Source organism: Zonotrichia albicollis, chromosome 5 (genome assembly GCF_047830755.1).
Source record: "Zonotrichia albicollis isolate bZonAlb1 chromosome 5, bZonAlb1.hap1, whole genome shotgun sequence".
In the NCBI taxonomy this organism is placed as follows: domain Eukaryota; kingdom Metazoa; phylum Chordata; class Aves; order Passeriformes; family Passerellidae; genus Zonotrichia; species Zonotrichia albicollis.
This window is the reverse complement of record NC_133823.1, coordinates 12,240,285-12,256,247: the sequence shown is the minus strand read 5'-3', so window position 1 is coordinate 12,256,247 and position 15,963 is coordinate 12,240,285. Positions and strand designations below refer to the sequence as shown.

Sequence of the window (15,963 nt, the reverse complement as noted above, 5' to 3'; positions counted from 1 at the left end):
TTGGTGTCAGACACTGCTGCTGTCTTCTGTGCAGCAACCCACCAAAGGTGAGCACACAGCTAACTCAAAATACATCCAAGCCCTGTGCTATTCCAATTCTCTGGGAGAATTTATCCACACAAGTATTTTGGTAAGTCAAGCCCTTGTATGGTCCAGGCACTCAGCACATTTCAGTACCATGTACTGCTACTGATACAAAGCTATTTAACTGCATCAGGGCACAGCCTCTTTAATCCTGCTTTAAAGACTGTCCATTTAAATACTTTTCTTTTAATGAAATATTTACTGCATGGTAATATGTTAAATTGTAGACTATAGTAATCTCATTAAAAAAAGATATGACAGTACAGTAAATGCCATTAAGTAGTAATAGACAGCTTACACTTCAGAATATTTTACTATTAAGGCTGAGTGTTAAATTACATTGGGATAGGGTGTCTGCTTTTTAATTCCAAATTACAAACTTGAAATAGCTAATATCATATTACAAAAAATAATAAAATCCACAAGGTCACAAAGTGCTATAAAAAGGATTCCCTATTCTAATTATAAATAAAAAATATTGCACGACAATCTGTACACATGATGGGAAGGAAAAAACAGCACTTGGAATTGACTTGTAACAACACAGATTTTTTAAAGAAGAAAAACTTTATGAAGAAAAACTAATAAAAGCTATTTAGCCAGAACTATTAGCAAAAAGATGAAAATAAAGCATATATTTAAAAAAGGAGGTGTAGGTACTTTATACTATATATGTATATTTTTATGTACAAGAACTTTCAGCTTTAGCAATGCAGTGTTTTCTATCTGCTGCCTCAGTCACTGGATTGTTGTCAAACCTCACTTTAACCGAAATCATGCAATCAAAGGGAGATGCTCACCCTGTCAGTAGGATCCTGCAAAGAACACATATATTGAACTCACTTCCTTTTGTTCAAAGCTACATAAAATGAAAAATTAATCAATTATAAACATCAAAGGATGACACATAAAAAGTGTTTTAAAATGAATGTAAGCACTGTAATAATTAAGAATCCTCATTAACCCTGAAAAGGGAAATATAAATTTGGGAATGAACTTTTGAAACATTCTGTCCCTACACATAAATGCAAAGAAAACATTAAAACTAAAGATAAAAATTCTGCCCTTATAAAAATGTTCATCTTACATAAGTAAACACACCTGTGATTATTTCCAGAATAATCCGAAAAAAATCATTATCATCATTAATCTTTCCACTTTTATTTCCAAATTAATAATGTTCCTTAACCAAAAGCAATTCTAACCACATTTTATGGACTACAATTTATGAAGTATTTCTCAACTTCTCTCTTTTATTTCAGAGCTGACCTGATGGTCTGAGAGCTAGAAACACGTGCGTTTGGAATCCTTTCCATTTGACTTGCATGATATCAAAGCAGTCACTAAATTTCTCTGCATGTTTATTTTGCAGTGCGCAGGACAGATAAACATAATTATTTACTTTCTGTATCCTCTCCAGCTGCTATCACAAAATTTCATAAAACCCTATACAAGGCTCTGCTTTTTTTGCAGTATTGACATGAACAATTCACACAGTACTTTTGCTTTAATTTAGGAGATCTCTTATTCAAGTCCCCAGCTGAATTTACTCAGTAAGATAAGGACAAATAGACCACAAAGAGATTGATAAGAAAGGAAAGGCGAGGATTTTACACAATGCAGGATTCACCGCAAAAATTATTAGGAAGTCATGACTGTACCAAGGCAGATTAGACAATCTTTCTTCATCTCAGCCTCTTTTTGTGTGTTAGAGATGCTTCACCTTTATGGAGTGTTTTAAAAATAGAAGTCAGTTGTGTACTGCTTGTACATTATCTTCAGTAGTAAATATTGCTGAACTACTGAGAAATGAAAGCACTAAAAAACCGTAAGACCAAACTTAGTAAAAACAACAAGTTACATAAAAAAAGAAAAACTTCAGCTCACTGTGTTCTTCTTTATTAAAGTATGTCATGTATTTTATCTTTGCAAGAGTTTGATGAGTTTTTGCAAGTAAAATTCTGTTTCCTCTATACTTGCTAATAGTCATGAGAATCTGTAGTTTGCACCTTCCCATTAAAAATGTATTGTATTTTTTGAAATTATTCACCCCGCCTTTTATCCAGATCATGTCTTTGAAAGGAGGAAGTAGATAATAAATGGAATAATTCATGATTTCCCATTAAATATGAAACTTTCTTTTGCAGAGTTTAGAAAATGAAGTTCTACATAATGTACAGAAGTTGATTAGAACTTTTTTTAACCTTTTCAAGAAAAATCTTGCACATTACACAAATGCACAGAGAAGTTTCTTTAGGAAAGGCAAACCATTCATTTCCTACACAGCTCTGTTCCTCAGATCACTGCCTAATTACACTAAATAATATGCTTACCAGGCCCAAAACTCACAGAGATCATTGATTTGACCAAAAAGAATGTGTGCCTCTAAGTTCTAAAATCTCTTTTTGAAAGTTGTTTAATAAACATTGAATCCTGGTCATGGCAAGCGAGATTGTTAGGAATTATTCAGACTGAAAAAAATACATATTTAAATAATATTGTGAAACGAATTTAAAATTTATCATCTAGCTCACTAAGTGACTTGTGCCATCTCCCTTTCCACAACCAGCAGGGAGTTTGGGACAGAGTGCCTTAATTTAAAATTTCTTTTGCCATGAAAGGATAAATTTCTTTGGTTCTGATTTACCCTCTTCCATAGTTTTTAGTATCTAAAAGTGAAGAAATACCCTCACAAAATGTAAATGAGTTTACACAACATTCCACCAGTTTTCAACCAGAGTAATGAGAACAGAGGGCCATAAGGTGCTTACAGGTCCTGTTCAAAGACTGACATCAGGAAGAACAGCAAATTCTGGCTAGGACTGAAGATAAAGGGGAAAGAAGTTTACTTCTTTCTCTGTTTGCTGCTATCTCCTTGAGCTTGCCCCCCTCCCTCTGTCTCCACAGCTTTGTACACAGAAGAAATGGAAGCAGCTCACAGTAGTGCATCACTGGAACCAAATACTGTCTAATCAAGGGCTGAAATACAAGGGAAAAGCAGAATCTGCTCCTACACATTATCTGTCTGATCTCAAATTGCCTTTTGCTAGCTTGCTAGTAATAGCAGATGCACCTTGTGCTTCCTTGCCTAATCCCACACCAACAAGAAATTTTCCTCACCTTTTTTCTGGTAGTGCTTCTCTTCCTTGAGAGCCTCACTTAGTAACAGAGAAATGGTCAATCTACCCTACAACATACAACCGCTGTGTCTAGACCAAGCCCCTTCAAATTGGGAAGCCCCAGTAAAAATTCCAGGTAAAGAAAGAGAGAACATGGCAATATGATGTCAATGAAAAAAAGGTCCCCAGTTAGTTTTTGAGTAACCTAAGAAGTCACCTTATTAATTTATGTGGTAGAGGTGATAGCTACTAAAAGTACGGGTTAATCAAACCCCCAATCAGCTATTTCTGTTCAGCTTCCTTAAAGCACTGCTCCTTCAATGCATAGAATACAGACAGATAAAGAAGCAAATAAAAAAACTGAGTGCTGAAACAACTCTCATGATTTAAATAAATTACAAACAAAGGACAAGGTCAGAAAATCCCAGTCTAAAACTAAGGCTTACTAGTCCATCACGGCTATGATGAAAATACAGAACAAACCTTCATAGTAGGTCTCCTCTCCATCAGCCCACAAATCCCATTTTTCTCCCTCAGTGAACTCTCCAGATCATCCTGGCCTCTAGTTAGGTGAGGAAGCTTCTCCCTCTTAAGTCCTGGAGGACAGATAGGGCTGAGTATTCAGAGATCTCTGCTAGAAGATGTATGGATGTAGGAAACAATTTATTTCCACAAACTCCTCTAACACTTAATCCCTCACAAATTTCCCCACTTCTTTCTTCCTTTACTTAGCTGATGTTGACACTGAAAAGAGCAGAAACTTGGGGAAGGTAGTAAATAATTTGTCTCTGACTGAAGAATGGAAAAATAATTTTTCTTCAGATGCCACCAACAGAAGTTTCAAAATGGATGCCAGGTCACTTATATTCTGCAGTTGACAGCTTCCTGTAAAAATGTTGCCTCAGGAATCAGTCTCTAAGACCTCTACCTCATCCTTTTTACAGCTTTCAAAATTCCATAGTTCTGCAGCATGGGATTGAGTGGTAAATTATGTGTCTACATCTGAGCTCATCACCCTATGATCTTTCTGTAAGCAATGGAGAGAAACAGCTGCTTCGAAAGTCTAATTCACCTTATTCTAAAGCACTTGTCTGGATCCTGAAGGATGGGACTCAACTAATCACAAGGCTGGGGTTGTTAACCCGGATCAGTCAATCTTGGGTCAAAGTCCCTCTGCTCTTTTTGCAGGGAGTTTGCAGAAGCTATGCTTCACTATATTCATCACTCCTCACTGCTAGAGCAGAAATTTTATGTTCCATTTTGCAGCCAACAATCTGAAAAATAGTTTAATGATCCACCTTCACCATACTGGCAGAGACGGCCAATAACTGCTCTGGAGGACACAGAACACCTGAGAATTAAAGCTTTTGCCTTTTCCTGTTTCAGGTAATCCTAAAGTGGGCCAGCCATTGGAGAATTCTAAGCAGAACAGCCCACTGTACCTCAAAAACCTCTGACAGAATGCGTGTAAGAGAATGCTGTCTCCCGCCTGAAAAATTCATCTCACAGCCTGTCTTTGCTGACACAGATTTATCAAGCAAGCACTGATAACACACTGATCCACCACTCATGAGACACAAAACACAAATACAAATTTTCTGCATACCTAGGCAAGCCTTCACCATCTCTGTATAACAATTTGGATTTCTTTTGACCACCAGAGCCTTGAGAACTGTAGAACTCCATCATCCAACTCAAATGTATTTAAAATACATGTAGTAACATCACTAATGTAATTATTTTTTAGTTACAGTTAAGCAAAGCTATTCCTCTAATCAAATATATTTCAAAGTTTCTCTTTCTAGTCTTCAACTCTTTTTTGATGACGTGCTCCTCTTTCGACAATTTTCATTTGTATGAAGAGGAGAGAACTGATACTTGATCTTTCTGGCCCTGACAAAAAGGTCAGGAAACAAGAATGACAATATCAAATTCATTGACATTGATATTCACTGGACCATTTTAGGCTCTAAACTAATCTGAAGATTTAATCCTGAATTCTTGATGAAAAATGCTTCACAGTTCATCATGAACTTCTTGACTCTTGGTTCAGTCATATGAACTATTTTTAATTTTTACTGCAATTTGATTTTGAGCTGGTAATGACTTGGTGAGTCAGGACTAAGAACAGAAGGTATCAAGGAAAGCCCACTGGAGGCCACAGGAGTCAGCCAACCTCTGCATACAAAAGCCTGCTTCTGTGGCAAGAAAGCACCCACATTCTGCATTAACGACCTTTTACTTTTTTTTTCCATTTCCAGATCCTTGCATCACATTTACTTCTTATTTCAATTTAAAGTCTTTGAGAAGGAAGCAAAACAAAATCAATGAAAAAAACCAAAGCAATATCCTGTTTTAATATAATTAAAGTACTATCTTTCCTAAGCACTATTTTTCTCCCTTGCCTATCATATCAGCCTGGGACAAAAAATTATTACAAAGAAAAAAGAATGAAAAACATCTCTTCATTTTTCCACAGGAAGAAAAAGATATTATATAATGAAGACACTTAATGGAATTCTTCACTTTTGCTGAAGTTTGGAACACAGGACAATATTTTACAATACAATAATAACTACAACCTTTTTCCTTCAATAGTTCATCTCTCATTGTGATGGATAGGATTTTAGGGGAAAATTCAGAGAATATCCCTTTTTTCCATAAATGTGACACTACCTATACACTCCTTTATTTAGAAGATAATAAATTTGTTGTTTGCCTGATGCAAACTTAAAAAAAAGGGTGTTTAATATTAAGCAGAAGTGTAGCTACAACAATTTGTCTTGGTGCAATAATCACTGGCATATAAAGTTAAGCTCAATATTAAACAAAAATACAGATCTTTATATGTCAGATGAAAGAAATTCAGTCCTTTTATAAAGAAGTGTAATAATCTGCTTCTGGAATGGAAGTAATATTGAAAAACTACACAGCATATTACAAGCTCTCTCGTATTTTTAAAATAATAATACTGTTGCCTGCTGAGACATACCAAGCATTGCACTGATTTCAGTAAGAGCATTTATAGATATGGCATTGCCTTACCTAATAAATTTGTTTTAGATTACATTTGATGCATTTAGTTTTTTCTAACTAGATTAGCATAATACTAATGTAACTGTGTAGTTAGCTTGCTACCTTTTGTTTGCTCTCAAATGATTTTATCAAGGTTATGGAAGAGCATTAGTAAATTATACATGGAGAGAGAAATTTCGTAACTGCTGATTTATTATCAAAAGCTAAAATTCTAAGAGAATTAAATGCACAGAACATGAACGTAACCTTTTAAGTAGGTACTTTAAAAACCTCCACAGAAATAAACCAAAATACATATGATATTTCAGTTTAATCTTCTAAGACGTGTTGGTAACTTTGGAAAAACAGCCTCTTACAAAACTGTAAGGGAACTCCACTTAGCATAGGTATTGCAGAACAGATGATAAAATTCTTACCTCATTTGGATGTCCTCACTGGTTTCCTTTGCTACAATGTTCAGACTCAGGGTTTGGATATAAAAACGTCACTTAGGAGGATTTTTTGCATTGTTTTTTTGTTTGTAAAATTCACTTTGAAGCCCCAAGGCCTTTCTGAAATAGCTGTGACCTCCCATGTAATCACCTCAGGGAGAACACTTGTGTCCCTGGCATGGTGTGGAAATCCACTGGGGCTGAGGGCTGAAACAGCTCCCTGGGAAGGCCCCTCAGCCTTGACAATTGTTGGAATGCAAGGAGCAGAGCAGCCAGCTCCACAGCTGGTGTGGAACCAGGGGGGCAGTAAGGGAAGGTGCTCACTTCTGTGCTTGCTCCCTGAGCTCTGACACCTGCAGCAATTTTCTAGATTTCAACGTGGAAGTTTTTAGGCAAGCTTTGCAGGCACATTCTTAAGCTAGGAAGGAGAAAAGAAGCATATTTTGCAAGAAACTAGTGGAATTCCTGTCTGACTGATAGAATGTTCATATGCTGCAAGGGTGATCTTGCAATATTCATTGTTAAGGTGCCTAGAGCCCTTGTATATGCATCCTTTTATTATTTAAATATTGAAATAAATAAATCAGCTCACTTAGGCAACCAGCAATCCAGTTTGTAAGAATTCTTTCATTAATTTTGATGGTGCTGAACCCCAGATCTGTTAAAATACTCCAGAAGAATAAGTTAGTCACAGTCTCTTGTAACTTCTGAATGTAAATACCTCAGCTGTAAGAAATCAAAAGTTATCTAGATTTCTTTCATTCACTGGGTTTTTAAATAACTAATGGGGTATTAAATGCTTCACTACAGAAGTCAGCACTTGGGCTTGGCTAAATAGTAATTCAAAATTACAAGAATGTGTATGTCAGTACATTCAGTTCCCACCCCAAAGGAGATATTTCACAAAGGCTCAGAAAAAAAGAGAAGGGAAAAGAAAAAAACAGCAGCACAATATAATTACTGACACAATCTTAACAATAATGTTACAAATCTGATCTAATTGGTAAATATACAAATTAGTAAAACCAAGGAGATAAATGCTTTGATATATTTAACATCAGGAGAAATGAAACATCATTATTTAATATCAACTTCAATTTTTAAATGCCAAGTTCCACTAAAAAGGGTAGGGCCTAGGGAACTTTAAATTTAAATTACTCTGATGACTGGAAACAAAGGAAACAATAAACTTATGGATGTTAAAATGCCTCGAAAAAGCCAACTTACGCTGCGGCTTCTTGTGTTGACACCCCTTTGATATTCTTCGCCAAATAATCATCTATGGCATCTTTGTCTTTGATCAAATGAATCCTAAATTTAAACGAAAAAAATTAAAAGAAACACTGTAAGGTGTTAACATAGACTTCAGCAGCATGTATAATATATTATCATCGCCAAGTTGAGCTAAACACTGAAATATTGACAAAGTAATATATCAGACATTCTATAAGCACATACAAGTATCTTTTTAATTTATTGGTCTGTAGTTAGTTCAAATCTTCATTTCTGAGAGAAAACAGAGGTGATACAAGCTTTCAGGGGATCTGGTTATCTGATATTTCTGTCTAAACTAAAAGAAATTGTGTATTAGCTAAATCAGTAATAATTGATTAAGCTATCCATATTTAAACTGTTTCCTAAATCAGAACTGTTACATTTTTGTATTATGAGTATGGACCAGAGTGGTACAATATATTTCATATTTAGCTTCTCCAAAATTAAAAACAAAAGCAAATCAAGAAAAGAATTCCCAAATCCAACTCAAAATGTTTTCCTTTGTGCAATGCAATCTTTTAATACTGCTCCTGGCTTTCCACAGTTTGACTAGCGTGGTGCAAAAGGGGCTCCACTGAGGGGATAATTTGAAGGTCATCAAAATAAAGAGCAAATTTCAGGATGCATGGATATAGGTTTAAAATGTGAACTGTGCACCATTTCCCCTTTCACTTCAGCCACCATATCTTTGCATCTCCCCTCTGATACACACAAGATGCCTGGAAAGGGTAAAATGCACTTACTGACCATAAGGTGTATATAAATAGGATCTGATATCCCAACTGCAGAGGATGTTATCTTTATAAAAGTAATGTGAATTTATTTTTATCCTTCTGAGAAAGAGCACAAGGATTGTCTGGTTAATCACTCAAAGATAAAAGAAATTCAGCATTAGTGTTCCACATAAATCCATTACTTTGCTCTTTCTCTGTCTGTATTACACTGCTGTCTTTCATTACCGTGATGAGAGTAAACTCTTTTCATAATGTTAGCTATTATAAGCATCACACTCCTTATTGCTCTGAGAATACTGAAGACACTTCACAAAGTTCATTTAAATGAAAACAAAATAGCTAAGCAAAGCAGAGATATTTTGACATATCTGTATTTAAAACAATGTAACAGTGAAAAATTCCCTCACAAATAGTGCCTTTAAATTTGTTCCAGAATTTGCTGCTGCTGAGTGGCACCAGCAGAGGCTTGTGCTTCGAGGCTGCACTTAACACAATCCACAGAAGCTGCAGCTGATGTACACCTTATCGATATTGCCATGAAAATTCACTTATAATCAACACCAAAATGCTTGCAATATTAAATTTTTCACACCAGAATAATAAAAATTTAGGAAGATCTTTGGAAGAAGGGAGAGAAAGTCAAAACCCCCAAACAGAAACAGTGAACTACAGCAGGCAAATTCCTAGCAGCCTACTGCAATTAAAAAGCATCTCAAAATGAAGCAAAGGAAAGCCTGATGCCTTTCCATTGTCTTTACAAAGGTACCTTAATAAATAAATATCAAAAAATCAGAGGGAAAGCCCTTAAAATCATATACAGTTTAAAATGTCACCTGCCTTACAGCCAAAGTATGAATTTCTGACTTCTGACTGGCAACACCCTCAAACTTAAAGAAAACTACAGCAAGGGAAAAAAAAACCCATAAGCAAAACCTTACAAACTAATTGCTGTATTACAGAAGTTCTGTAATAACCTGTATTGGACTGATGCAACTACAAATATGGTCATCCATCATAAAGAGCTGAACTTACTAAAAATAACAAATACTAACAATAACAAATACTTACTAAAAATACAAATACATAATCACACTCAGGCCGTTATTATGGATGATGCTAGTGTAGCAATAACACAGAAAACATGGGCAGGTGATACTTAGTTAAAAATACTAGGAAATTCCATCAGCTCAAGAAAATCATTATGGCTTCCTATATGCAATGAAAATTTAAAACATTAAAATTAATCAATTAATCAATGTGAAGAAAAGAGACTGTGACCTGGAATGGACATTATTTATTTTTACAGAATTAGGATGAGGATGGCATTTTCTAAAAGACACCATTTCTTTTCTTCCAGAGGTTGTCACTTGCCTTTTTCAAGCTACTTTATCCTTATTTCTCTGGTGTTTCCATAATGACTCACAGTACCTCAAAGTGTACAAAAAGAGTCTGCTTCACCTGTAAGCTGGCTCCTATTTAATTTTAAATCACTCAGTTGTTAACAAGAAATCCTTTTTAATCCAATGGAAATATTTTTTTTTCTCTTTTAATTTTGGAACTTTCCTAAGAGAGAATTTCCTTGCCTATGATTTTTGTAGCTTTAAATATTGCAAAAGAGCAAACACGATTTGTCACCATGGCACAGCTGATTGAAGCTGTTCACAACAGAAATGATGCTTTGAAAGAGAAGTGGTACCTACCTTGCAAACTCTAATGGGGGGCAAAGAGGCTGCTCCATGAACTTGGGATGCTCCCCTGGGCTTTGGAGGACTGCTTGAGGCAACACCTTCATTTGCACTAAAACAAACAAACAAAACCAACATTACTTGAAACAACCCCTTCACAGCAATGTGGTTTCTGTTCCTTCCTGTGCTGCTTCCCAGGCCACTCTCTGTTATTTCCAGTGCATTAAAACCCAGCTCCAGTCCCACACAATTTGCAGCATTACTTCTGTAGGACATAGCACAAAGGACTGGTCATTATTTAACTTTCCATGGATTTCTCTCTTTCACTGAGGTGCTTTTGATTTCCATAGGGATAGCTGATTCAGGAACCAGTACCTGCATGGGATTCCCCTGAGCTATCTCATTACTTCCTATCTAGGTCCAAGTAGTGATAATATTTTAACTTAATACACAACATGGACAGATGATGGAATATACAGGGTGCAAAGCAATGACAGGCACTGTGTTAATGTTCAAAATCCTACATAATCATACTAGAAGGAAAAAAAGGTAAGTAATGCTATACTTACAACACAGGTTTTACTTACAACAAAAACCAAAAGCCTCACAGTTATTTAGAATCGTCTGGCTTGTCATCTTGAAGTGCATAAATGCTAATAGGACTTTTTTGTCATATAGAGCTACTGTGTTTTTTCCCCAAGTATTCAGTCTACACTTCCTACCATTAAAGTTTCAGCTGCCAGTTCCTTCATTTTGCATGTCTGTGATCTGAGGACGTTAGCAGCAGGAGCACCCTTACTTTTAAATTTGGTTTAATGTAGGTATTGCATGCCCTGCTGGTAGGCCTGAAGGCATAAACTTTTAATAGGGATAGAAAAACAGAATATAATAAGAGGGGGAAAAGAATTTAACTATTTGCTACATTTAGTGGAAGGAAATTTATTTTTTTGGAAATAGGTATTAGATACAACTCAATTTGTTACAGAATGATCAGCATCAGATTAGCAAATATTTTATATATTAGCCTTTCTGGGATCAAAAGCCATTTCATTGATGCAGTATTTTGCTGTGGTTATATTGAAGTAATTTTTTTAAATTGTGTTACTGAGAACTAAATAATAAGGAGAATTATAGTTTGAAAGGATGACAGGATATTTCTCCTAAGTCATTCTTTTGGGGCCTTGTACTAATGATAACATTTTTTACAGAAAGAAAATAGATATTATTTATAGATAAACTGCAATTTGGTCTGCAATTAGAGGCAGCACAATTTAACAGAAGTGTGTCATAGAAAAGAAAAAAATCAATTGAATGAAAAACATATGGGTAATTCATCACTATAAAAGATTACACTTCTCACAGAGAAAGACAGGTTTGTATACAAAAACTATATAGAAAGGAAAACCCCTTTTTAGGATGATGCTATTCAGTGAGAAATAGTAATTGGACTTTGGAACAACAAAATTGAAGCCCAGAGAAGATTGCAAAGCTATGTACAAGCTTTGTTGTGAGGTATTAGATGGGAAAATCAACACTGCCATGCCCTAGTGGAGGTCGAGGAATGGCAAGCCAGAGGGGCTGACTGCAGCTATGGGGCAGAAAAGGGGGGGAAGCAGCTGCAAGGAGACCCCCACAGAGCCACTCCAGCCATGGAAAGCTATGGATAGGGAGTTCTCCTCTGGGGACTGCCACAAAGCACCTGGCTGGAGCACACAACAAGTCCTTGCTGGCTCACACACTCCATATTCCCAACCCACAGGAAAGAGGCTATCAGGCATACAGGTCTCACATGTGGCACAGATGCAGACATTGTCTTAGCATGTTTCTGCCTCACAAGGACTAAAATACTGCCCTGGTTCCTATTTCTCAAAGCTTGGGAGAGGAAAAAAAAAACCCAAGCTGCTTCATAATAATGCCAACTGAACTTTTACTTTAGATGTGGGAGATTGCTTTCAGAGTGAAATGGAGGGTGTATTTCTCTTATTTCTCTCACTTCCAAGGTAACTAATTCTTACAGGTAAATTACAACCACAGACACATGACAGAAGGCACCACATCCTTCAGAAACTCATGTTATTTCAGTCTTGTAAATTTCATTGCTGGTCATTTAAAGACCACTTTACATCTTGCTCCTTTATGATAAAGTCCAAGCCATGTCTCATTTACTTCATCAAACACCCACAGAATTCAGTGAAACATGAGGTGATGCTGTTTATTTCTAAAGAAGTGCTTCACTTAATCCTGCAATGGAGGGAATCTCCCTATGGATGTAATTTCTCCAAGGTGCACTGAAGCCAAAGTAAAACACCAGCTGACAGCAATGGTGCCTTTCCCAGCACCTTTTGGGAAACCCCTTTGCTCTTCCTACACATTTTCTGAGGTATTAACATTAACCGGAGGCTGAGGATTTCCCTCTCGGGAAGGAGGAGAGGAAGCAGGCATGGATACACCACACCTTTGTGGGCATATTTGCTGCTATGGGCACCTCGTAAAATAAAGGGACATCAGAAAGTGATAGGACAGACTTACTGGCACGCAGCTTTACTACACTGAAAGTAATAGTGTAAATTGATTAAAGAAAATAAAAAAGAGCAACACATTTTTGAAATCTACAGCCAGCGTGATAGATGCTATTTGTTCCAAGTGACCTGGACGCGGTCACGGCCTCAGCCCGACCCGTATCCTCTATGCCCTCCGTCCCTGCGGCGCTGGGAATTCAGCCGCCATCCGCCGCTGCCTGGCTGTCACCAACCACTGCCCAGGGACACCTCAGCGTGTGCCTGCTACACACCCCGGCCCTTGGCTCCGGTACCGATAAAATGTACCCCATGGCCGGAGCTCCCCGGCGGACAGACCTGGGCTCATGGTGAGGCCGCAGGACGAGCTCTCTCCGCCGGCCCGGCCCGGCCCTTCACGGGACGCCGCGGCCTCGCCATGGCGACGGGGCCGGGCGGCGCTGAGGGCCGGGCTCCCGGAGCTCTCACGGACCATAACACCCCTTCCCGGGGGCTCGGGAGGCGCTGAAGTCGGGTTAGACCCTGGAAAGCGCGGGGGCTGCGAGGAATCGGCTCGGCCCGAGGAGTTGGTGCGCTTCCCAGGAGCTCAGGTGGGCTCCGAACGAGCTGCCTCAAACAGGAGCGTCCCTGAAAGCTGAGATACTTCCTACAGCTGGCAAGCAAAGAGCCAGGATTGTGCGGACATCTAGGGAAGCGTGGGCAGTCTCGCAGATGCTGAAGGGTCACCTGCAGCGAGCAGGTTTTCTTCTTTCACAGAATCACAGAATGGTTAGGGTTGGAAGGGACCACAGTGGGTCATTCATCTGGTCCAACCTCCCTGCTTAAGCAGGGCTGTCCCAGGGCAGCTGGATTGTGCCCAGATGGTCCATGAATATCTCAGCGAGGGAGGCCACAATCTCTCTGGACTATCAGTTCCAGTGTGTGGTCACTGCACAGTAAAGAAATTCTTCCTCATATTCAAGTGAAACTTCCTGTGCATCAGTTTCTGCTGTTGCCTCTTGTCCTATTGATCAGCAGAGCACCAAACAAAGCCTGGTCCATCCTCCTAGCATCCCTCCTGACAGACCTTCATGAGGTCCCCTCCCAGTCATCTCAAGCCTGAACAGCCTGATCAGCTCACCTTTACTTGTAAGACCAATGCTCCGATCCCTGAATCATGATCGGAGCATCTGTTGCCCTCCATCCTTTCAGGACCTCTTAACCTTCCTGAAGTGAAGGGAAAGAGCAAGTAGAAAAAAAAACATTAGACTGAATCTCTGAGTAATTGACAACATGAAGGCATTTGGTTTGTGGAAAATGTCCTCACTCTCTAAGGACATTTGATGAGGGTTTGCTGCTTAATTTAAATTTAATGTTAAAGATACATGCACTGTCACAAAGGAGCTATTCTAAGGGACTGGCCTGCTTAGCTGTCTGGGGGCTGGTCAGAAATGGAAATATTGAGAAGGAATCAATGAGCTTTTGCTAAGTGCAAATGAAAACGGTAAGAGAAACCCAACTGGGATGTTACAGAATATAAAGAGCAGAGATTTTTCAGTGACTTCTCTTTTTGTGTTGGAAACTTGACACTGGCAGGAGATCATTTTTTTTAGTACAGATTTGACCTAGTTTTTATTGCTACAACTGTTTGGAAAACAGGAATGTCAGAATCAATTGCTATAATCTATTTTGGAAGGATCAAGTGGACAGAAAGCACTTAAAAATGTCATTACCTGTTTCTGAGTTGATGGCAATCGAAAACAAAGGATCTTGCATGTTTATGGGTCAGTGTTCTAGTGGATAAGTCAGAATCTGACAGGGTTACTTAGCTGATATCAAATCACACTAGAGAACAGCCTGACCCACGCCTTACCCACCTACAACACATAGGGAAAGCACTGCCGGACTGAGAGAATTTCAGGCTGAGTGACATGTGCTGAAGGTCTCATGCTGCCAGTGTTAAAATGTACTTGGAATTTCAAAATATTTAAAATGTCAATTTTCTTACTCAAAAAATGTTGCATCCAACACAGAGGAATTTTATATTAGACCTCATCTTGTCAGATGAAAAGGAATTGATCACAGAACTAAAAATTAGCCATAGCTTAGGTATAACTGATAATGATTTGATCACATTTGATATGTGCAAACAGAATTAAGTCCAAGCCAATAATACATATACTTAATCCTTTGGAAGTGCTAATTTTATAAAGGTGAATATTATTATAAGGTAAGCCTGTTGGGAGAAGAAATTTAATCTGAAGTGGGAGAATAATAATTGGAAGTGGTTTAAGGGTGGTAGTGCAGATACCCACTCAGCCAGAATGCCACAACTAAGGAATATGTTTGCTGAAAAGCCAGGGTGGTTTACAAGGCAAACATCTGCAAAACTGGAGAAAGAATGTGGTGTCATTCATGTACACTTACAGGTAGGAATTGTAGAAAATTGCTGTGGCAAGTAAAAGGTTATGAGGGAAATACACATATGGTCAACTGAGTTAAAATGAGGAAATTGGAGGGGATTTGCAAGTATAGAATACAGAAAATTATCTGAATAGAAGACCCTATTAAGACCTGAAGATGAGAGCTTAAACCTTAATCAGTGACAAACTTCAAATATTAAAGATACAGATACTTGTTCTGTCCTTTGGGAAGATGGCAGCTGACCTAAATAAGTTGTTAAATATATTGAAGAGTTGTTTTCTATTCACAGATGGGGGAGAATGGTTCAGTTACTGAAAGAAAAAGCTTTTGGAATGAACATGCCTATCAATGTTCATATTCAGAAGTTCTTGAAACACTAAGAATTTTTTAAGGAAGGTGAAGCTAGTATTGTTCTAATAGCTTAAAAGAATAAATGGCATAATAATCGTTTATCAGTGTGACATTGATCAGGCAAAATACAGAATAGACAATATTGTTAACTCAGTTAACAAATAATTTCAAAGAAGAAAGACATTCCCAATTACTGTGGGCTTCTGCTGAAAAATCTTTATATTCTGGCAGAAAAATAGAGCCTGGCAATCAGACTTTGCTGTCTTAATGAGGCTGCAGGTTTTGCTTATTGATGTAATTTAATTCAACTTCAGTAAAGCATTTGACTT

The 15,963-nt window shown here is 37.7% G+C and overlaps 1 protein-coding gene across 1 annotated transcript in view; it reads right to left on the bottom strand.

Moving 5' to 3' along the window:
* The window catches only part of TTC29 (tetratricopeptide repeat domain 29), a 123,445-nt gene extending 110,081 nt beyond the window's left edge, over positions 1 to 13,364 (bottom strand). Inside the window, exons 1-3 of the mRNA XM_074540785.1 lie at positions 13,220 to 13,364; positions 10,380 to 10,476; positions 7,898 to 7,981 (exon numbers count right to left, since the gene is read on the bottom strand). Of these exons, the coding sequence (XP_074396886.1) occupies positions 7,898 to 7,981; positions 10,380 to 10,476; positions 13,220 to 13,355 (317 nt within the window). The 5' untranslated portion in view covers positions 13,356 to 13,364. The remainder of the gene's footprint in view (positions 1 to 7,897; positions 7,982 to 10,379; positions 10,477 to 13,219) is intronic.
* Between the last annotated feature and the right edge of the window lie 2,599 nt (positions 13,365 to 15,963).